This window comes from Dipteris shenzhenensis, chromosome 5 (assembly GCF_047967505.1).
Source record: "Dipteris shenzhenensis isolate YYH24624 ecotype China chromosome 5, Dip_SZ_1.0, whole genome shotgun sequence".
NCBI classification, from domain to species: domain Eukaryota; kingdom Viridiplantae; phylum Streptophyta; class Polypodiopsida; order Gleicheniales; family Dipteridaceae; genus Dipteris; species Dipteris shenzhenensis.
This window is the reverse complement of record NC_141600.1, coordinates 23,031,953-23,055,554: the sequence shown is the minus strand read 5'-3', so window position 1 is coordinate 23,055,554 and position 23,602 is coordinate 23,031,953. Positions and strand designations below refer to the sequence as shown.

General features: G+C 48.2%; 1 protein-coding gene across 2 annotated transcripts in view; it reads right to left on the bottom strand.

Moving 5' to 3' along the window:
* Positions 1-3,648, bottom strand: part of LOC147901753 (endo-beta-1,6-galactanase-like) — a 46,646-nt gene extending 42,998 nt beyond the window's left edge. For both annotated transcript variants that reach the window (XM_087375193.1, XM_087375194.1), the window contains exon 1: positions 3,205-3,648. In XM_087375193.1, coding sequence (XP_087231319.1) covers positions 3,205-3,597 — 393 coding nt within the window. In that variant the 5' untranslated portion in view covers positions 3,598-3,648. The remainder of the gene's footprint in view (positions 1-3,204) is intronic.
* Between the last annotated feature and the right edge of the window lie 19,954 nt (positions 3,649-23,602).

Below are 23,602 nucleotides of genomic sequence, written 5' to 3'. Positions count from 1 at the left end.
ATATTCTGCACTAGAGCTTTCATATTCTGAGAAAAAAGATCAGAAATCCTAATCTTCAGAAAACCCTAATTTCCCAATTTTAGGGTTTTCCTGGATTTTGGTTTCCTTTGGCATTATTGAAGTCCCCTGCATGTAATTCTTTTGGGGATTTTGCCAAATTCATGTAATTTTATCAAATTTTAGTACCTTCACTTGGCATTTTGCTCCCTTGATCATTGTTGCTCATCTTTGAGCCTCTCCTTCGACTTCAGTGACTCTCTGATCAGCACATTGAGAGTCATGACGTGATCACCCTTGGTAGCTGCTCCTATGGCTTCATTGACACATCTTACGGGGCATCCTCGCCATGCACTTCATTGACATTCTTCATCGACTCGGGATGTGCACACATGTGCAAGCAGCTACTTGGGGTTCCACATGGGTTCTCTGCCCTTGCTATGCATAAAATGAATTTACTATTTTCATGTTTGTGTCTAAGGGTACTCTGCCCTAGGTTGTCCCCCAAAATGAATGAAATAAATCATGCGTGTTGAGTCAATAAAGGTACTCTGCCTTGGATAGTCCTCCTAAAATGATATATTTCTTTTCTATTTTTGGTGTGTGGCTCCATGTCCCTCATTAGTCTTTGGAGCCAGGAGGGGATGTACTGTGGGAGCCATATGTTTTGGCTTTGATAGGTCTATTTGTTGGTGCATTGGTCTCCTAGACCTCTGAGTTGGCCATGCATCCATGCATGATGAGCCTCTGAGCCATGCTAGATGAGCTTTCTATGTTATGCTCACTAGCCTCTGAGCCAAGCTCACTTGCCTCTGAGATTGTGTGGGAACCATGTCTAGTTCTAGACCGTCAGTGCACAGTTTGATGACCGTCATTGTCATGTTCTATTCTTGGTTCCATTCCAGTAGTCTCTCACCTTGCCTTCATGGGGGGGTGTTGGAATATGAAGTCAAAATGAGTCAAAAATGAGTCTAGGGGGTGTTTTATATTCTAGTGAGTCTAGTGAGTCCCATAGACATTGTGGCTTTCTAGAGTCTAGTGGCACACTATAAATTGTTGTACTTGTCTTGAGTCTTTAAATATCAGTCAACATCGAGCTTCATCTACATGTGAGTATTTTGGTTATTGCCTTGCACTTGTACTTTCTTGCCTTTTCCATCATGCTTTCCATCTTTCCATTCCGTTTCCAGTTTCTAGTGCTAGACTGGTGCTCTCCCTACCCCCATGTCTCTTCAATAGGCCCTCCTTTTATAGGGCAAACATGCCCCAAAATAACCGACCCCCTAGTGCATATTGACCGACCCTAGGGACCAACTTTTCTACCTCCTATTGGCTGACTAAGCAGCCCTAACCAGCCGACCTCCAGGTCGGGCTGGTTGGCTGCCTTTCCTGCCCTATATAAGGACTCTGTTGCTGGCCCTCTTGAGCTCTGCTGCCAGGCCCCAAGGACAGCCCACAGTAGGGGCCCAAAACTGTCCCATTTCTTGCTCCAAGGGTCCCGCCATGTGACCGTACAATCTATGCCACTGGCAAGTCCGTATACGCTGCCAGTTGCTGGGTGCATTGTGAGCTAGGAAGGACGGTTGTAGCAGGCGGAGCTGTTTGCAAAAAGCAGTTCTGCAATGTTCTGATAGATTCTGTCTGACTTTGACAAACAGCAGCAAATCAGGATTACTGACGAATTTTGCATACATGCACATGCCCTGGCAGAGGTTGTGGCTTGTTGTGCACTGTTGGAGGTAGGAAGTGTAATTGGCACCTTGCAGTTCAGTACGACACCTGGCTGAGTTGTCTTCAGTTCGTGGCAAAGGCTGAACATGCACCTTACTTTTTGGGCTGCATGCCTGGAAAGTGCATGTACTTTCCTTTTTGGGCTTTGGGCCTAGAAGGGAGATAGTAGCACTTGCAAGCCCTAGAAAGCCCTACTTTTCTCCTTTGCTTGGGTGGCCACTGATTCATATGCATGCATTCCATGTTAGTCTCTAAAAGTTGCCATGCAAACTGTGAAAGGAAACAGAAACAGGGAGGCCTGCTAGACTGCAATGCCGTCCACAGTTGCAAAGGTGGGAACAGATGCTCGCACACACAATAGAATTGCTGCAAATTGAAATGCCAATCTTGGCTAGAATGATATGAAAATGCAACAACTAAACTGCAAACACACATCAACCTTACATATAGCAAATCCTAACTGAGGAGGTGTAGAGGTGAGGAGGGAGAAGCTTCCTGGTGGCTTCTAATAGAGAAGCTTCCCTAGCCTTTTAGGCTTCAGCCCCATCCTATGTGGCACAGTGTGCCCAATCAGATGTATCAAACACATGCACTAGATGCAATACTTGCACCTGATTGACTGCTGTAGAGTGACTAAGATTGTGAGTGAATGTTTGTGTGACAACGGCAAAGCCTCTAAGATACAACAATGGAACGGTGCCATGTGGCAACCATCCCCTTCATCCATGATGGATGTATGTGGGGGTTTGCCACATCAGGTGGCCCCTTAAAAATCTCCAACCATTATCCATGACATAGCATCATGGATGTCCCAACCTAGGATCTAAGATCTACCCACCACTCTATTTTGCCTTTAATTTATCCTCAGCCAAAATCACCCCATGGGTAATTTATTGAGCTAAATCTATAGTTGATCACTTTTTCCAACACCCTGCCTTGAACAACAACTGATTAGGCTTTATGAACATCAGGTTGGAAAACTTCTCTAGCTTAATTCTAGCGAGAGGTTTGGATATGATATATGCCACCTCATCTTCTATCGAATAGTAGATAAGCTCTATTTCATTGCTCAGTATCTTTTGCCGTCTAAAGTGATGTTGTACCAAGCATGAAACACAGGATCCTTGGCCATTGGTTTAATAGAGCTGTGATTATCGGTCAATAAAAGCGTTGAATCTTTTTGGATAAGTCAAATATCATCAAGATCCTCCTCAACCAGACAGCCTCATAAGCTGCGTTAGTGGATGCTCTTCCTGCTTCACGATATCGTGCCAAATCCAATGTTCTTCATGGTATTTAGGACCTTGTTGCAATGCTTCTTCAGCTGCTCATCCTATTTTGCTGGGAGGTCTAGTATCAGGGTAGCTATCCTTTATCCTGACGATCCACACATATTATCAACTACTATCGCCTTTTCTCAAAGAAGCCCAATAACATGCAAGACGATCTAAACAGGAGGGATAACAGAAGAAAAACCTTGGTTGGAACAGCAGGCCAGATTGGAAACCAGGACCACCATTGTTGAACTTCTCCTTGAACAGCCTTCCTGTTGCTCTCAGATGAACGCTCGGATGCAGCGTCAGCCATGCTGAGATTTACAGCACGAATCGTATCCCCGGCCTCAGGACTGGAACCGCCCTTGTCAGGTGGTGGTGTGTTGGCGTCGGTGCCAGTCAAGCCCGAAACAAAAGGGCGACTCTCAACAGCGCAAGAGGTGTCCAACAGGAGAGGGCTCTCGGGGTCGGTGGAGACGGACAGAGGGTTACGAAATCTACGGAAGGAGGGAGGAGGGAAACTAGAGATGGGGGAGGTGAGGGAGGTTGAAAGGAAGTGTAAGGAGGGGTTAAGAGGGGCGGGATGGCGATCCATGGATCAAAGGAGCTGCAAAGGAAGTAGGCTATGGAGGTGGAGACGGGCAAAGAGCTCACACTGTGGACTGTCACTATCAGAGTGTACTGAAGACCATGATTGGCTCGCAGAACCTTCGAAAATCTGAATTTCACAAGCTGCCACGTTCTTGCTTCCCCATTGCCCTCCACGTGGCATCCTTGGGCTTGCCTCTTGTGTTGGACGCGTGGCCTTTTACACCGCCACGCAGCCACATTTTTGGCAATGCATGCATATTACCACCATCAGTGTGCAAACATCTAGAGAAATAATCGATTATTAATCTAATCCACATGCATATTACCACCATCAGCGTGCAAACATCTGGAGAAATAATCATCAATTATTAATCTAATCTAGATGCATTTATGCCAATATTTTCTACATAGTCGTGATCCCAAACAATTCATTGCTTTAGTTGATAGAAAGTAGCTAGCAGGCACATCAACATCAAAGCAAGACCACTTGAAACTATTTTCTCAAGCTCTAGAAGGGAACCAGTTGATTGGTATCTTGTTAAGGATGGGAGGGTCTAGGATTATGTTAGGCTGCTCGAGTAGTACTTTACATGCATTTAGCTCATATGACATCAATAGAGCAATGTGTATCGTCTCAACAAGAGTTCTTACCCAGACACAATGAAGCAACACTGACATACTCAAGATAGTTCAAAAATAGGCACACAATGAAGGAAGCGTTGACACTACTCAAGATAGCTCAAAAATAATCACATTGTGCTCACTTCAAAAGTGGTAGGACACGATAAAGGTGCAAATCTTGACATCGATGATTGGTTGAATACTTTATCAAGGCTCTACAGCTGGAGATTCAGGTGCAATGGGTGCACCATTCATTTAAGACTATAAGAGATGTCTACAATGCTTCCATGAGAAGAGAAGAGGAAAGCAACACCAACTGTGCAATATCGATTCCACATTAGAACAAGATATCTCCAAAGAGATAGTTGACAAAGTCCCCATCAACAAGGAGGCAAATGCTAGATCCAAATTAGAACCACAAACCTTTTCAAAATTATGTAAAGGGTCAAGAATGAAAGTCAGGGACAGTTGTTCCATCTATTGATGAAGCGATGGCAACCAATAAGCCAAAGGGAAAAAGAAAAAGAGGAAGAAAGCAACCTAAAAGGATATGAGAGAAATACAACCCACCACAAAGAACTCGACACCCAAGGGAAACCATTGGTGACTAATAATGAATGAAAGTCAAATGTACATGATAGACAAATATGGGATTTACCTTTAGGATCTTAACAAGGCAATGACGAGTGGAAAATTTTGGTAATATAGAATTTCTAAATGCGTCCACCATAGCCTTCTCCCCATCCTTCCAGCCTACTTCACCTCGACATTGTTCTTGATTCACCCCAACCCCTTCTTGCTCACTTTTGTTGATCATTTGACGTGTCATTGCCTCTCATTTGTCCACACTTGGACTCATGTACTTGCAGTTTGTTTGCGCCTAGCTGAGAGCTTTATATTGTCCACCATCAGTCACGACCAAGACTATTCAAGGCACTTCTTGGTGTCTCTATTGGCCTAGAATCTATTTGTTGTTTTCGAGATGCCCTTTCTTGGCTCACATTGGTCTTCCTGAGTGAGACCAACCAGTTGACAATTCATTCACCTCTCCATTAGTTCTTGGGGTTTCAAAAAAGCTACTTGGCCTTGGCTCATTCATCATCTCCCTAAGGGACATTACATTTTTAGCTCCTCTCAACTCTCTTGGTTCCTGGTATTTTGAGAGTTTTTGGAGCTACTTGTACTATTTGGAGAGCAACCTTCCAACCTTGAACTCCCCTCAACGTGGCTAGTTTTTTCAACTCTTCTAGTAGAGTTTGTTGGAGGCTCAAGCCTCCTTCCTTGACCGTGAGCTTTTGCTTGCTATGCTGGCCCTTCTAGCTAGCTTTCTGTGAGGATTTTGGGTCCTCGCTTTTCCCTTTTTTTGCCCCCCCTTTTTCCTTTTTAGTAGCGCAGATTTTGTATTTATTCTTTCTTAGGATCAGATCTTGGTGGTGACCCTTTCGTCTAGCAAGAGGAGTTCACATGGTAGCATCCTTGACTCCCAAACCTATTAAGTTCTCCTTTCCCCAGAAGATAAGCAGTCAAGTCACTTCACATTAGAGCATTGGTGGGTAGGATAGTTAGACTCACGCCCATGAGGTGCATGATTGGATTCAGGCAAGGCTAGCACTAGAGGGTGACCACCTCCTTTAGGTTACTACAACGAGAATCGCTCACGGAACCTTTAAAACATGGAAAAACATAGCGAAAACTATACATGAGAATATGCACGATCTTTCAAAGCTCACAAACAGAAAAGAAGACAAGCGCACTGGGTGCAAACTCCCCCCATAGGAGTGGTGCTCGTCTTCCACTTCCTATATATTTGATTGATTCTAGAATTTCGAGCAACAACTGATACAAGCTCATGTACATCTCCTCCATGCATGAATTGGAGACCACACACACAGTTTCCAATAGCTTGTCTTTTCTAGAAATAGAGTTTGCTTTTCCCACTATAGTTAATATGCGTAAGCTAAGCCTCTAATGTTCCAAAAATTAAAATATGTACATGAGCATTTGTAATTTCAAAAACTAGGCTTTCTGAAGTAAGCCTTGTTTATTCCCTGCATCATTGGTTGCGCCTTACGTGCACAAAAATGCTTGCCACCAGTAGCCATTGCCCAATTAGTTACTCTTCCCCTGAATCCACAACATCCATCAATAATGCAAATATTTCAAGCATAAGAAACCTTGGATACAATCGCCAATATTATTCAATCTTTCAGCATTTAAGCGATGCAAAATCAACAAATCATATATGGACAGTGCACACAATCAACACATACAATCGCATGGTCACATTGCTACACATGAATAAAATCATACGGATGGTGCACACACAGCTCCACATACCATCATCGCGTAAGTGGTGCACACACTGCTACAGACTCATGTGGCCATAGCCATATATATCCAGCCATGGTATGGATGGTGCACACACTGCTACACATACCATCGCTCATCGCATAAGTGGTGCACACACTGCTACACACTCATCACATAAGTGGTGCACACACTACTACACACTCATACAAATCAACTGTGCGGCAAAATGCTAGATCCCATAACTAAATACTGAAATATTAAAAATAATGGGATAATCACAATTCTTGTATAGTTACCATCTATGGGAGAGGTTTCTTCCTCCTCTAGTTGAGCTCCCCCAACCCTTGGCCCTCATGGAGCATAGCATGATGAAAGATTAAAAAATAATGAGATAATCCCAATTCTTGTAACAGTTACCATTTATGGGAGAGGTGTCTTCCTCCTCTAGTTGCGCTCCCCCAACCCTTGGCCCTCATGGAGCATAGCCCTTCATTTCCTCAGCCCGCACCTAGTGTACTTTATCCCTTGGTACAATGTGTTTATAGTTAATAACATGGATGTGACTCATTATGTGCCCCACTTCCCAGCGTCTCTCACTTCTCTAGGCTCCCAATGGAGTATCATACTATCCTTCACTCCATTAGAAGGGCTTTTGGCATAATGTTTGAGTCTCTGCCTTGGACAATAGCATTAGTGGTGGCAAATGACAAAGTTCCTCATCTCAGATTGTTAATTGAGTGCTTGAAGACTCTAATAGAGGAGATCCCTTTGTAAGATTCTTGATAGAGAAGAGTTCAAGTGGTGTATTATCAGGTATCATCAGTCTGCTAGGTCATTGTTTATGATGTAGACAAATTCGACACTTGACACATGATTGTAGGAGGGGCAGAGGGCAGCTTGCTCGAATAGAGCATAGCACATGGCCAAAAAGTTAATGGAGTCCCAAACACATAGGTAGAGCCTTCTAAGGAGAATTGGACCTAGGTGGAGCACAAGAAGCCTAGCAAGAAGACTTTGAAGGACCATAGGTAGCGTGCCAAACTTCATGAGCATGTGAGGATACAATGCAAGGCAAATCCCCAGTCCTAGGGGAAGCAATAAGAGGATACCACATTATCCTAAGGATGAGACCTTTTTCGATGTTCCAATAGACCCCCAGATGGCAAGGATCCAAAGCACCTAGGCACCTACTCAATAGCAAGACTCTAGCAGTCCCACCACCTAGACAATTGTTGCCCCGCTGTTTGCCCTCTACCTCTACAAGATCTCCCCCCTCCCCCTACTTCCTCACCGCATCTAGTCACCCCCTTGCTACTATCACACTCATACCCACCCCCCTCCTACCACCTCTGTGCTTTCCTCCTCTCCCCTTCCCTCTGCAGCAATTTTGCCTGCATCTTCCACTTCCCACCCCTCTAGACTTCAACATGGATCCTTCGCCCTTGGGCAGGGCATGGTTAAGGCTCCCCCCCCAATGACTGTGGCTTCTTCATCTCAATTGTAGCCCACTCCCACTCACTTGTAGGACTTCACCTCCTCAAAGAAGCTAGGGTCAAGTGGACTTTCCTCCCAGCTTCCAGGTTCAAGGCCTTACCTTGGGCAACCCTTACCAAAAGGAAGTTTGGGAAGATTGGACTGTGGAACTACTAGAGATTCCAAATGGCTGTGGAACTACTAGAGATTCCAAATGGGTGTCTCATTGCCTTGGACATGATATTGATGATCCTACAAGCCCAAAAAGGGGGATCCATCAAAGTTGCTGGTTCTTGCACTCGCCCTTTCTAGGGCTTCCATTTTGCCCCATGGGAGAAGACAAGTGGATGTATGATGTAAGAGAGTTGTTTCGCATGATGTAGGAGTGGATGCGCCCCTAGGGGGTACATATTTAACTCTCCCATGGTGACTGAAATACTTTTTAGCTCAGCTTCACCGAGGAGAGGCCTGGTATAGGCATAAAAATGGGGGTGATCCATTTGGGACCAGAGGCGATGGTCATGCAAGCTACGTATTGATTGGATGCTTCATCAGTGCACTGCTAGGCTTGGGATAGAGTCCTTTCTAATGCAATGGGCTCTAAAGGAAAGCATAGAGCCTATCAATCCTATGGTATGCCATCGCACATATGCAGAGTACTCTCCCTCCAACAGCCCTTGAAAGACATAGAATTTTGAGGTTGTTGTGCATGCTCCCACTCATAAGCAGGCCCTATGCTCTCATTCCTCCTCCACATGACCTGGACCATAGTGAGTTAGAATGTGTACAGGCTTCATGACCTTGTGTAAAAGCAGCCACATCATTTGATACTTCACCAGAGTGTTGTAGAGGATTGTGGTGGGATGCAGGCAGTGGACTTTCTCTTGATCCAAGAGCTGATGTTTTCAATACCAAATGTTAGATGCCAGCACCTCCGTGTCCTAGTGAGAGACCCAGAGGTGTGGTCCCCACAATAGGCAGGAGTGAAGGGGTTTGCATATCTGTCTCATAAGTGGTGACTATAGATGTATATGAGCAAGATGAGCTGATCACAAGAGAACAGAAGGATGGGTTTATAATTGGGTGACTCTAGGATTGATATTCTAAATATATATGCCCCAACTTGTAGCCAACAGCACCCTGCATTCCGAAGGCGGGTGATTGAGAGCCTCCCAGATTTGGACTCTTAGATTGTTGGAGGTGACTTCAACATCTTAGAGTTTGGGGATGATAAGCAAGGTAGAGCCTCTTTCTCTAAGATACCAGTGTGCTTGAGAGGAGCATGTGCGAGCAATTTACCTTCATGATCTGTGGCAAGGATCTTTGGGGGAGGCAAAGTTCTCCAGACTCCCCGATAGCCTTAGATTCTCCTTTAGGTAGTGTCGGCATGAGGGACTTCTAGAGAGGTCGAACAAGCTCTATGTGGGTGATTGGGTGATTCATAAGGGAAAATCACTAGCATTTTGGTAAGTACCATGATGTCTGACCACTCCTCGATGGTCTACTCTCTTTCTTGCTCAATTCGCCAAGGCTAACCCATGTCCCCCTTTCTTTTCCTCTTTCTAGCTAAGCCACGGTTATTTTTTGCACTCTTAGACTTCACACCATGAGGCTCTTTATTCGCTAGGAGGAGAGCTGTTGGATTCAATGTTTGCAAATGACACAACCTCTTATGTGTAGGGTTTAGTAGTGAGCCTCAAGGTCAAGCCTGGGGCCTTAGATATATATTGCCTAGCTTCTGAGGCTAGCATCAACTCATCCAAATCCATTGTCTTCCTTATCAAAACATAGGAGGTCTAGGAGATATATGACTAGGAGATAGTCCTTGGATTTTGATGGATTCTGCAAGGGGGCAGAGAGTGAGCTATCTAGGTTACTAGGTGAGTATAGACATTTAGTAGAGTAGCAAATAGCATCGATTTTAGAGTGTGCATAGTGAAAGATTCTTTATTGGAGCTCTGCCAAAATTTCCCAAGCAAGTAGGGCCTTAAGGGGTGGCCAAACAAGTCTTCCTTGCCACGTGGTACATAGTCTCTTATTGGGGTTTTCACTAGGGATGCATGGGACAACTTGGGGTGCAACTTCCTATGGGTAGGATTAGAGATGGCATAAGGAATACCAGAGCTAGAGTTGCATGGTAGACAATGATCGTACCCATAGCCAAATCACAAGGAGGCTTGGACATCATTGAGCTAGAGATGTAGAGGAGAGCCTTCCTCTAGGCAAGCTAGTTGTGCATGGTCTCACCAGGCACCTAGCCTTCAAAGTTCCTACTCCATCAAAACTTCTTAGGTAGCGGTCTCACGAATGGATCTTCTTTACAGAGTCTAGCAATGACAACTAGAAGGAGGACTCATTCGGGCTCATCCTTGGTGCAACAAGGAGTTCGAGTGCCAACCTCTTATTTGGCATCCAGAGATTTGACTGGATGGTCTCATACTCAGCTAGTGGATAGACCTAGCTTGGGCACAATGGGACGGTGGCCTAGCTAGCTCTTTCAAACTTGGACTAGGCTCTTCGTGGAGGTAGAGGAATGGCTAGTTGCCAGTGGATAGCTTGGGCACAATGGGACAATGGCCTAGTTAGCTCTTTCAGACTTGGACTAGGCTCTTCATGGAGGTAGAGGCATGGCTAGTTGCCATCTCTCATCTTAGGTGGTAGGCCTATGAATGAGGGATATTAATGCAGCCATTCCTAAGTTGTGGAGGCTAACACTTCAGACATGGGTAAGTAGGGGCCCTCGTGAAGGTAGAGGCATGGCGGCTGGGTGCCATCTCTCATCTTTAGGAGGCAAGCCTATGAATGAGGGATCTTGATGCAGCCATTCCTAAGTCATGGTGGTGTGCATCACTTCAACATGGGTAAGTAGTCATTAAGTAGGCTAGTGCTCCATGATAGGGGTATCCTTGAGGATTATTTTTGGGTGCAGTGATGACTGAGCCAGTTTCTTTAGGGTGGCATTGTGAGGGCTCCTTCAGCCGATGGATACAAGAGACCCAAAGATGTATGGGAGCCTAGATTTTTTTCAGTGGGGGAAGGGTTGCAACTGACGGGGCTGCGTTCACAAATCGGAAGCAGCCCAAAAAGGAAACAAAAAGTAAAGCTCTCTCTCACGGAGGGATCAGGCGAGTGTGAATTAACAGCCAGAGAGGTGGTGAGTAGCGCCACTGAAGGCCCTGCGAAGTATGCTCGAAGAAGAGGCCCAGTGTGTCCCAATCACGGAGGAAACATCTCCGCTTCTCTCGGCCAGCCCGGGAGTCTTCCTGTATCTGGTCCCACTGGCCTCTGAGGGTGTGTATAATCTCACTCCAGATGTCAGTCATGACTTGGGCAATCGAAAGGGAGGTGCCACCGAGGATCTGCATGCAGTGCGAGGTCCAAATGTGCCATCCTACGATGCTGCTAATAATCTCCCAGACTGGCTGCCTCTCCTGAGATCCTGTGCCAGCCTCTGCCAGGTGCGGCGGAATGCACTCGAGTGGCCCCCACGTCCCCTGTGTGATAAGGAACTTGGGGTCCTGTGGACATGCCTCGAACCAGTGATGAAAACCAGGTGCGGTGCTGCACCAGCAGAACGCGCCCCAAGTGATCAAACCTAACTCCGGTGCTACACGAGTAAGGATCCCGAAGGTCCACCTCCACACTTCCTGGGCACGAGTGCAGCTCCACAGGCAGTGTTTTGGTGACTCCTCATCCTCATGACAGATCTGACAACGTCCATCCTGACCAACCTGCCGCAACCAGCTCCCCACTGGAAGACCTTTGTGGGCAAGAAGCCAAAGGAAGTAGGAGATCTTCCGCGGCTGCCAGCTCTCCCACAAGGCCTTCCAGAAGGCCTGCAAAAATAGCCTGGAGATACCCTTAGCATACCAACTGGGCCGCTGGGTGGGAGGGCGGCTCTGCATCCTCCCAAGAACTCTCCTGCCCAATGTCATGCTGTAGGTGAAGAAAGAGGTCGGCCCCTGACCTATCACAATCTCTGGCCATCTCCACTCTCCTGGGTCCCAATCGAGCTCTGACAAGGCCCGCCCCTCCCAGAGCCAGAGTCGCCGTAACTGCAGCTAATCCTGCTCTATACTGGGATCGGTCCACCAAACCTTCCCCATGACGCCTACGACCCGAACCCTTTGCCATGGGAGTAGGAGGTCGATGAGCACATCCTCTCTCCTGAGTCGGCCGTCCCCCATAACCGCGAAAAAGGAAACAGTGGTGTTGTGCATCCAACCTGCAACCACCAGTGGGATGCCACGAGGGGTGAACTGTCCCAGCCAATGGTCATCACCAGGCATGAGGATCTGAATCTTGAGTGGAACCAACCAACCAGCTGGAATCGCTCCGTCTATCTCCGTGCATCTCGCTTGAGCTCCACGGGCACCTCCAGCTGCGACTGCTAGAGCAGCGGTCTCCAAATGTCTATACGTGTCCCTCCAAACTCGAAGGGACCGGGCTGGCCCCCGCATCTAGCCGTCCCACCTGATGTGTGATCTCTCCCCCAGCTGAAGGCCCTCGACATCTCTGACCTGACCGTTCTAGATGAGCAGCTGGCGATCGATCTCCTCCTGATAGCTAGGAGGGGACTGTATGAGACTGAGGCGGAGCCGCCTCCGAACCATGAGAAGGCTACGAACGAGTGGGGAGCGAGGATGAGTGAGCGGGGCAGAAGTGAAGATCCACCTGAGGGACGGTAGCCACTCTCCACCTCGGCGCGGGACACAAGAACTGACCCCCTGCTGAAGTAACATCTTCCACGTTTGCCCCCCCGGGGTCAAACCACGGATAACTAACTTGCCCAGCAGGGCCTGAGACTCTGAAGCTCTGGATCGATGACCCCCAAGCCACCCTCAGCCTGCGGAAGAATGACTGTCTACCAGGCAAACCTAGCTCTGGTATCTCTGAGACCATCCCCCCAGACCACAGGAAATTCCGAACCAACCTCCTAAGCTGTGCCATGCTGGATCTCGAGAAACACCAACAAGAAGCCACGTACCATGCCGTGGCTAGGAGAACCTGGTTGACTACAAGAGCACGACCTGCAAGAGAGAGCTTAGCAGTGCTCCAGAAAGCTAGCTTTCATCGAATGGAATCTAGCACCGGGAGAAACTGCTGAGCTGGCGTGATATCCAGGCCGACCTGAAAGCCGAGATATCTAGCTGTCTGTCCCCGCGGGATCCACCTGAAACCCAAAAACCTCCCCCACTGTGAGCACGCCCCAGGGTTTGTGAGAAAACCAACTGATTTATTCCAGTTGATTTTCGCACCGGCTGCCGAACAGAAGACCTCTAGGGCCATCCTCACCCTCTCCAGCATCATCTCATCATCCTAGACATACAGTGTTGTGTCATCTGCATACTCCGAATCCAGGAGCTCCGTGTCCTCCCTGATGGGAAGGCGAACACCCCGGATCCCGGTCGACCTCGCCCGAAGGTAGTATGTCATGGCCTTGGCGAAGAAGAGAAATAGGTAAGGAGCAAGGGGGCAACCCTGACGCACTGATCTCTCCAAACGAAATCGCTCTCCCATCCTGCCGCCGATGATGACCCTGCTAGAAGCTGTCCTGTATAATGCTGAAATACCTTGAATCCATCCTGCTGGGAACCCTAGTCGCTCCAGAGTACCCTCCAGGAAGGACCAGTCCACTCGATCGTAGGCCTTCTCAAAGTCAAGAAGTAGGATGGCTAAATGTGACCCACTGTGCTGAGCCCACTCCGCCGCCTTTGAGAAGGTGAAGACATTATCCAGGATACTGCGATCCTGGACAAAGCCTGCCTGAGTGTCATGAATGAGGTCAGGAAGTAGAGGCCGAACTCTGGCGCTGATCATCTTGGCAAGGATTTTGTAGGCAGTGGTGAGGAGAGTGATCGGGCGCCACTCACGGATCTCTTGTCGATCTCCTCCCTTCGGGATGAGGCAAATCAGTCCTGAGGAGAGGCTCTCTAGCATATATCCGCTACTGAAAATCCTCTGGAGGGCTGCTAGGAGGGGCTAATGGATCTGATCCCAGAAGGAGGTGAAGAAAGCGCGAGATAGCCCATCCTCGCCAGGGCATTTCTGCCCATCGATGGCCATCAAGGCCTCCAACATCTCATCAGTAGTGAACGGTGCCAACAACGTCGCCTGCATGCTGGGCTGAACTAGGGCTGGAATATGCCTCCACACCTCCTCGCCGGAACGTCGAGTGCGAGGGGCAAGCTGCTCCTGCTGGAAAAGAGTCCTATAGAAGTCGGTAGCCAACCCCAAGACCTCACACGGATCAGTAACGATGTGCCCCTTTGCTGTCTTAAGACTCCGTAGCTGATCACCTACTGCTCTCTAGCCATGCGTCCTGAAGAACTCCCTGCACATCCGGTCGCCCTTCCGAGCCCAGAATGAGAGGGAGGCGTGATAGGAAAACTCTAAACGGCGCTGGAGAGTCTCCTCAAGAAGGGCTCTGGCTCGAAGGGCCTAGATCCGAAGCTCCTCCGAGCCCGGGACTGCATGCTGGAGTCGCTGAATGGAAGCGAGGTCCCTGCGAAGAGCTCTCTCTCTGCCCCACCACTCCTGTCGAACCTGAAGGGCTGCGAGCTGGCAAATCTGGCTGCAAAGCCTGTGCCACCGAATCAACCAGATCCACGCACTCGCCCCAATCTCTGTCCCAAAGGCTACCGATACTACTGCGCACGTCCTCCCTCAAGAAGATGGAGTCGGGAATCCGGCACGAACGGGGAGGAAGGGACTGAGCTGCCGAGTCTAATGATAAGAGCACAGGCGCGTGGTCGGAAAGTGTCATCCCTGGCACTATACCTGCCTGACCGCCTCTGCTGATGGCCTAATCACTAACATAAAATCTATCCAGTCTCTCCAGGAGTCTGCCTCTTTCCCTGCGGAAGCCCCACGAGAAGTCCAAGCTCCCGTGCCAACGGTGGAAGGATGGGTCTCTCCAGCTCCTGTCGCGAAGATAAAGGAGTCCCAAGCGGACTGCTCTGCCTGAGCCATACCTGTAAACTCTAGTCCTCTGCCCTACTGGTCCTCCAAGGTCTCCAGATTGTTGAAGTCACCTCCAACAATCCAGGAATCCATGTCTGGGAGAATCCCTGTGAGTGTCCTCCAGAAGGTGGCTCTGCATCAGAGGTCTGTGGGAGCATAGATGTTGAGGATTCCTATTTTGGAACCCTCCAACTCTAGGCCTACCCAAAGGGCACGGCCTAGGATCAACGTACCATGACCAAAAACTCCCTGGGCTAACTGCTCACACACGGAAGTACAGACACCGCCACTCCTCCCCTGTGTGCCAATCGAGGGCTCCCAATAAGTGTGAGAGCGTCCAGGAAGAATCTTCCCGCAGCTACGGGAATGAGCCACAGAAAGCTTGTGCTCCTGGAGCAGAAGTATATCCAAGTGACCAATCACTGCTGGCTGAAGTTCCTGTCTCAAGATGAGCTTCCTAGGACCACGGGTGCCAGAAGAATGAAACCCGTTCACATTCCAGGAGACAAAGTGTAAGCTCATGGTGAGGACTGGTAGGCTGCGAACAACTGTCTGCTCGCGGCAGATGACGATGAAGAAGTTGAGATTTCGGAATGGAGGCGCTGACACTTATGAGAGGGTTTGGAGGGGGAGGCAGGGTCGTCCTGCCCGTTCTTCAACACCTTTAGCAAAGGTGTAAGGCCTTTAGTGCCATGAACAAACGCTTTCTCGAGCCAACTCGAGATCTCTGAAGTAGTCATCCCGTAGAAGGCTCAGAGTTTCTGAGGGGTCCAGGCTCTGACATCCTGGGGGAGGGGCCACGATAGAGGGGGCCTAAGGATCACAATCAATCTGAAGCATTTGGCGGCGCAACGCCACCGTAGGCGCACGTCACCCTTGGACCACTGAGTCTCGAGAAGCTATCCACCGGACGGGCCTATCTAGGAGCAAACCTGAGCGTGCGTCTGCTCTCTGAGAGCCTCCCAGACCGAGTCGTCTATCCAAGTCTCGGTGCCGTCGCTGAGGAATGTGAAAGCAAAGCTAGGGCCATTTCTCGGGGCCAAGGCTACGATCTTCCCATCCGCCCCTTTACGGAGCAGGAAGATACTGATGTCGAGACAAGCAGGGAAGGTCCCAAGGTCGACCACATCCAAGTAGTCCCAGGGGCCAGATCTGTAGAAGCTCTCTCTCCTGAAGCTGAGACCCACCAGAGTCTGCAACTGAGGGGCTAGCAGACAGTGAAGACTGCTCCAGGGGTGGTGTAGATTCAGGGTGTCCTGCCTGTGGAGGGGAAGGGAGAGATGGCTGGGGGGTAGGCAACTCAGACTCCACGGAGGTGACTAGCGGGGGGGGTGGAGGAGGGGGAGTGGGGGCTGCCCGCGGCTGAGGAACCATCGGTACAGCTGACACTGCAGGAGAGCTGAGAGAGGCGGGGGGGGGATGGGGCTGCACCTGGGACTGGGGCTAAGAAGGAAGAGGAGGAGACTGAAGAGGAAGAGGCGGGGGCTGATGCTACAGGTCGGGAAGAGGGGGGTGCGACTGGGGAAGGGGCTGGGACTTAGTGGAAGGGGGCTGGGGAGCGGAAGAGAGGGGGACCTGAGGCTGTGGAGGGCAGGCTACCATCGAAGAAGAAGCTCTCCCAGGACCCTGGGGTGGTTGCCTGTCAGGTCTTTGAGGCGCTGCTGCAGGTTGGGTAACCTCTGCCTCCTTGCCTTTTTCGGAAATCTTCTTATTCTTTCCTCTTTTCCTTCTGACCTCATTCCAACCGCCAGCTATCTCTGGACCGGACTCCGACTACCTCTGCTCCTCCTGACGTGGCTACCCGGAGGGGGGGGGAGGGGGCAGAGGGGGAGGGGGCGGGGGGGCCGAGAGGAACTGGAGAATCGTGGACAAATAGCAGCCAGGTGCCCAAAGCCGTGACACCTCAGGCACTGGCCTGGCTGTCCTGTGACTACCATGCTCTGGGTAATGCTGCCACCATCTGTCATGATCTCAATCACTGTAGGGAGAGTCGCAGGGGCCGCCACAACCACACGGACTCGGGGGGCTCCTGCCGTAGTAACCGCGTCGGCGAAAGTGTCATGCATAACCCAGCCAAAGTGGGAGCCCAGGTCCCTAACAATCGGCTGCAGCTCAGCAGTAAGGCCTGGAAAAACTAGCATCACTGGGTGGCGAGGTATGCAGAAACGAGCATCAAAATCCGCTGCAATGAATCCACGGTACCAAGGGACTATCATAATGATCTTTCCATCCACAGATGTGGGGGAACCAGCAATCAGGTTGCTCGCAGCTTTCGCAGTGGAGAGTTTAAGCCAGAAGATGCCCCTTCCCATAAGGGCCACCTCCTCAATGTGGCTGTCCTCTAGCATGAGAGTGGACTGGAGCCAGTCCCTGATGGCTGATCTGGAGGGGGAATGTCCAATGACTCTGCCATAGACAGAGGTAAGGGCAAAGTCATTGGCAACCTCCTGTACCCGAGACGATTGTTGCTCTGTCAAGATAACGTGGTAGGCATCTGGAGAGGGAGGGTCCGATTGGGCCTCCGGTTCCGGGCAGGGAGCCGCCATACCGCCAAGACAAACTACGAGACCTCCGATGAAGAAGAGGCAGCCACCCAAAAAAAAGGGGGGGGGGATAGACGAGGGGGTGGAGCCTGGGTGTGATGAAGAAGGGTGAGGCGATACGGAACGAAGCGAGTCAGGTGGGGGAAGCGGAGGCACAGGCGATGGCAGAGGCAGAGGGCGGGAAGGTTGGAGGGTGGAGGGCGGAGGCGGCGGGAGTGGAGGCGGGGGTCGAAGGTGAGGGGGAGGGATGGCGGTGGAAGCGAGGGCGGGAGGCCGGGAGGCGGAGGGGGCGGGGGTGGAGAGCGAGGGTGGGGGCGGAGGATGGGGGGCAGGGGGGGTGAAGAGGCAAGGGCGGGGGACGGCTGGGGTGAAGAGGCGAGGGCGGGAGGGGGCGGGGCGGGAGGGGCGAGGGGGCGGGGCAGAAGGGCGGGAGGGGCGAGGGGCGGGCGGGTGGGGAGTGTGGCGAGGGGCGGGGAAGGCATTGCGAGGGGCGGGGGAGGGTGTAGCAAGGGGGCGAGGGGAGGGTAGAGGGCATAGCATGGCGAGGGGCGAGGGAGGGCATAGCGAGGGGGCAAGGTGGGGAGGGCGTAGCATGGCGAGGGGCAGGGGAGGGCGTAGCGTGGCGAGGGGCAGGTGGGGAGCGAGGCGAGGGGCGGGGGAGGGCGTAGCGAGGGGGCGAGGTGAGGCAGAGGGGCGAGGTAGTGGGGGCGGAGGGTGCAGCGAGGAGTGAGATGGGAGGCGGGGGGTGAGGCGAGGGGGCAAGGTGAGGGGAGAGGCAAGGGTCGAGGGCGGAGAGGCGAGGGGGTGAGGGTGGCCGAGGCAGGGGTGAGCAAGGGAGGTAGAGGCTGCGGGAGGGAGGGAGAGGGCTCGCAGGAGCAGTCTTTAGTAAGTCCTGTAGCCAAATGACTACACTGAGGGTTTAGATCTTTGAGACCCTACAATCCACAATAAGTCTGCCTAGCTAGACACAATGACTGCTATACAAGCTTTCAGGTATATAGGCATGACTAAATGCATGAAAAAGATATCGATTATTGTGGTGGGACGACAAATTGCCAAACACTAAATAGGACAACATATGCATAAGAAGCATATAGGTGATAAGAAGCAATATATGTATATTTATTTATTTTTTCCCCAAAAATGAGGGTTATATTATATTATGAGAAAGATTATATACAACTGTGCGTTATCAATAGAAAGCCTTTTTGTGATAGGCATCATACATACTATCACCGCTAATAGATGTGAATACAACCATGTAGTCCTCAGGAAGATAACAGAGCATGATCTGGTCCAGCAAGATGGTTTCCTCATAAGATACACACCTATTCCAGTTCTTCTTTGACTTCAGCGGGAACTAACAGAGAGGTGTTAGGAGCTATAAGAGCAGCCATAGGAGCTGGTGGAGGGGCGATGGGTTACGCATTATTTCCCTGCATTCTTCTACAGTGAGTGCTGCTTGTTGAACCTTGTACAAAACGCTGGAAGGATCTGCATGTGAGATTGGCCTCTTGAAGGGATGCACAGGAGGAGAACTGATCCGATCCACTGATGCAACAACAACTTTTGGGCAAGCAGCAAAAGGAGGTGCTGATGCAAAAGGAACTAAGGGGGGGGGAGAAGGAGGCGACAAGACAGCGGGGGCTGGGGCACAACTATTCCACAAGAACTCTTGTTTTCTAGCTTCCACCAGTTTAGCCAACGCCTTGGCTTGGTCCAGTAGCATGAATTCTTCATTTGCAAGTTTCTCTTCAACCTTGAAGCAGTCTTGGGCTTGAGTGTGCAGAAGGCTGAATTTCTTGATGTTGGCTCTTCATTTCTGTGATCATGCATAATGATTCAAAAAGACTTTTAGTATCCATTAGAACATTGTCAAACAGTTTATTGCATCTCTCAAGCCAAATTGACCAAAGCGCTAAGGCTCTAATGACGTTCCAATTTTGCGGAGCCCTGTTAGGAGAGTCTCCGAGCAGTATGGTCGAGTAGCTAAGAGGGAAGGGAGCAATGCATCGGTGTATCAAGTCCCATAGTTCCCTGGAAAAGGAACAATTGAGAAACAAGTGTGGGATATCCTCTGTCTCTATTGCATCGTTTACACTAGCCATTCCCATGACCGATCTTTTGGGCTCGAACTATAGTCCAGATTCCTCGGTGTAGGATGAGCCAAAGAAGGCACGATTGCTTTTAAGAAATCTCTTGGTCCTAGACTTTAGAGAATCTGAGAGACCAATTGTTAGCATCGTCTCTCATGTACCATGTTTTGTTGAGTCTAGCTACCATATCCTCCAGTCCATCATTGAAGATCGGAACCAGTGAAAGATTCTATTGACCCACCCACCTAAATTCTCTTGTAGCAGGAGGTATTCGACCTCCTAGCCAGGGGAGGTTTTCTCTGGTCCATAGAGCCTACCATTCCTTTATTAGGAGAAGATCGAATCTGGTTAGTCTATGTGAAACCAAAAGGAGATTATCATTGTGCCCCTTACCTTGAACACGGTCCCAGAGATCTCCCAAAGATGTTTCACGAACGGGCCAAAGCTTTGGAAAGGGATGTGGAGAGCCTGGGAAAGCATGCGACCTTTTTTAAAATGGAGGGTTTTACAAGGAAAACAAGCACCTTCTGCAGCCAAGACTTAATCTGCAACTTAAAGCAACTCTCAGGCTAAGCAAGAGAGGGGTTAAGAAGCAATATATACTATAGGCAATGCTAGAGAGCCACCAAATTCCAAGCACATATACACAATCCAAAGGTGAGATACAGGGAACTATCAAGAAGGCAAGCGTTTAACCATATGTATATCAAATATAATTCAGTGGACTCAACACAATCAAAGTACCTCAAGTGGTCAACACTATAATTACCACCATTACTAACAACAAGAGAGCAATGATGATAGTAAGAATTGTCAATGAATATATCTTGATATTCACTATTCATAGCCTCACTCCCAAGTTCCAAAGAGTCTAGCAACAAAATCTATTAGAAAATCAACCAATGATCCTAGAATTATGCAATGAAAACTCCTTTTTTGGGGGACCTAGATTTGAAGCCTCACTCCATTCCTACATTGACTACTACTACAATAAGAACATAGGAACATGAAGCACACATGGGATATACTTTATGCAATATTCATTACATAGGTGATCGTACAAGTGGTCCTTGATTACACAAAACACATCAAGGATACTCAATCCATTTTATTACTTCCAAAATGTATAGTAAAACTAACCTACTAAAATGATGACTACTCCTAGGCTAGTGTAGATCTTGCATGAATCTAATTGAGAGGCTTTAGTTGGTAGATCTATGTGATTCTTCTTTTAACTCTAAATTTGGCTTGCGACTTACCCCTACAATGATGTTGCTTCAACCTTATCACTTTGATCTTGGAGATATTGATTGATTACCTTTCATGCCACTCGAGCATCTCTTTCTACTTTCTGAGCTAGATACATAGCACCAACTTAGCCTCTCATTGTGCACATTGTTTTTCATTGCTCCAATACCTAACTCATCAACCTTACTTAACCACTCTTTACTTGGTTATCAACTCTCCTTGATTTCTTCTAGCCCAATGTCCTTATCAAGCAAGCTCTATCCATAGTAGGTCTATTAGTGAGTCCAATCTATCAGTTAAATCCATAGTTTAATTCTAACAATCAAGGTGAGTAGCTCTTGATTTCCAATAAGAGAATCATCTCAAAATCCTTGCCTGATTGATGCAAATTTTTTCTTATAATACCTATAGAATTACATCATCTAGGTCCTGTGACTTAGGACTCCTACCTTCAAAAATTAAATTTGGATTTCTATGTGAATCCCAATCAAGAATTCCCTATCCAAAATCAAGTTTGGGCTTGTATCTACAGCCTAGTTTGGGTTACCTATTCAAAATGTAAATTCACCAAGAAGTTTGGATTCATTAAGGCATCTGGATCTTGCCTGTTCAATCACTTGCCTCATTATACTCCTTCTATGGGGGTTCACATGTGACATAGTGATCCTTAACACTTCCTCCCATTAAGAAGTCCAGATCTAGCCTATTCTTTCACTTACCTTATTGTCCTCCTCATATTGGGGTTCACATTTGAGATAAGGATCTCTAACACCCCCTCTCACTTGAACAACATGGGGCTATTCCCAAACGTCAAATGAGATGCTCCATCTATTCACAATATAGTACCTTGTTAAAATCTTGATGGCTCATTGGGTAAGATATCAATTCTATTAACCTTTCTTGATCACCTCCTTGATGAAGTGATAATGAACCTTGATATGCATCATATTATTTTGGAACATCACGCTCTTTGTCACCACTATGTGTGGCTTTGACTTTTGCAATAGACCTTCACTACCTCTTTGTGTCTTCCAACATCTAGCTAAGCCATAAAGTCTCGCATGATGCCACACATGCTGATCTTGATACTCTCCCTTCATCAAAGATAGTTGTAGTGGGATGCTTCCTATTGATCCATGATTCTTGCACCTAGCATAAAGTAATATCTAAAAGTGGATCACCTTGTATCCATGTTCTTGGCCCCATCTAAATCACAATACCCATGGAGCTTGATTATACTTTGGTAGGTGATTATATATCTAGTGGTATCTTTCAGATATATGAGCATAAGTAATTATGCTTTCAAGTATGCCTCATTGGTGCAAATGCAAATTCATATAGCAATTTGATGGAGAATGTGATGTTAAATGTGGTATTGGCAAGATACAAAAGACTCTTGACCCATTGTCGATACTGACTCATCTAGCTAATTGACATCTTCCATACCTAGATGGATCTTGTTGAACCCATGTCAACAAGCAACTGGCCAAGTCCCACTGGCTAGGCACTATGGCTAGATCACATGGTACCAATCAGGGGATGCCCAAACGGCAAGGCTATGTATTAAGAATATAGCAAATGGTCCAATCCGAGTCTATAGTGACATTAGATCTAGGAGGGAATATAGGACGATGGCTCACCAACACGATGAGCCTAGAAGGTCTTGGATTATTTAAATGATGAGTTCAATAGGATGGTTACTCTTCTTGTAACTCGCTCTTTTTCTTGGTTGTGAGACTTGAATCCTATTGCTTTGAGAGAGGTTTAAATGTACACTGAGACTTCAATCCTATTGCTTTGAGAGAGGTTGTAACTCGCTCTTTTTCTTGGTTGTGAGACTTGAATCCTATTGCTTTGAGAGAAGTTTAAGTGTACACTGAATGTCACATGGGCACCCTCTTGTACATGTGGCTATTTGTAATGGACTAAGGCCCGTTTTTTTATGTAATGTAGAGTGGTGTTTGATTTATATGTAGTTTGTGTTGCTTTGCTTATTAATTTGGTTTACTCTTTCACATGTCTCCATACCGTTTCACCCCCCCCCCCCTCAGTTAGCTTTCTTGATGACTCCACCCTTGCACCAAGTAGGTGCATACACCAAATATTATACGGAGTGCAAGAGTGGGCATCTTCACTAAGCACTAGGACTATCACTTCTAAGCAGTAGGTACATAGGTCAATGAGGGGTGAGGAAGAAAGACCATCAATATTTGGCAATCTTGCTAGGGTCTGACGTGCTAAAAAAATGAGTGGAAAATATAGAGGAATGAGTTTAGGGCTCCTTAAAACCAAGAGCATATACTGAGAGCAACATTTCATGTTGACAAGTGCGAAGCTACAACAAGCAACTCATATAGTTTGTGATTACCAAAGATACATTCAAGCGGATGAAGATGATTTGAATGAAGAATTGTTTGATAACTGGTGTCTAGACAGAGGAGTGTCACCAAGAAACTCCCAAAATCCTTCAAGTCTTGTCCAATGTCTGACACATGCTCAAAATGACACCATTAGTACACAACTAGGAAAGAAGAACACCTGCGGCAATGGCAGGCAAGGTGGCAAAAACTAGGAGAACATGGATTGATAAAAAATGGACTAATTTTTGAACTGGGAATGGATAGTCGACATGAAGTGCAGCAAGTAGCAATGGTCCCTTGATAATAGAGGGCTTGAGGATGGCAATGGATTGGCATTTTGCCCTCATGTTTATGGTGAGATGGCATCTGACTACTACATCGACACTCAGAATGAA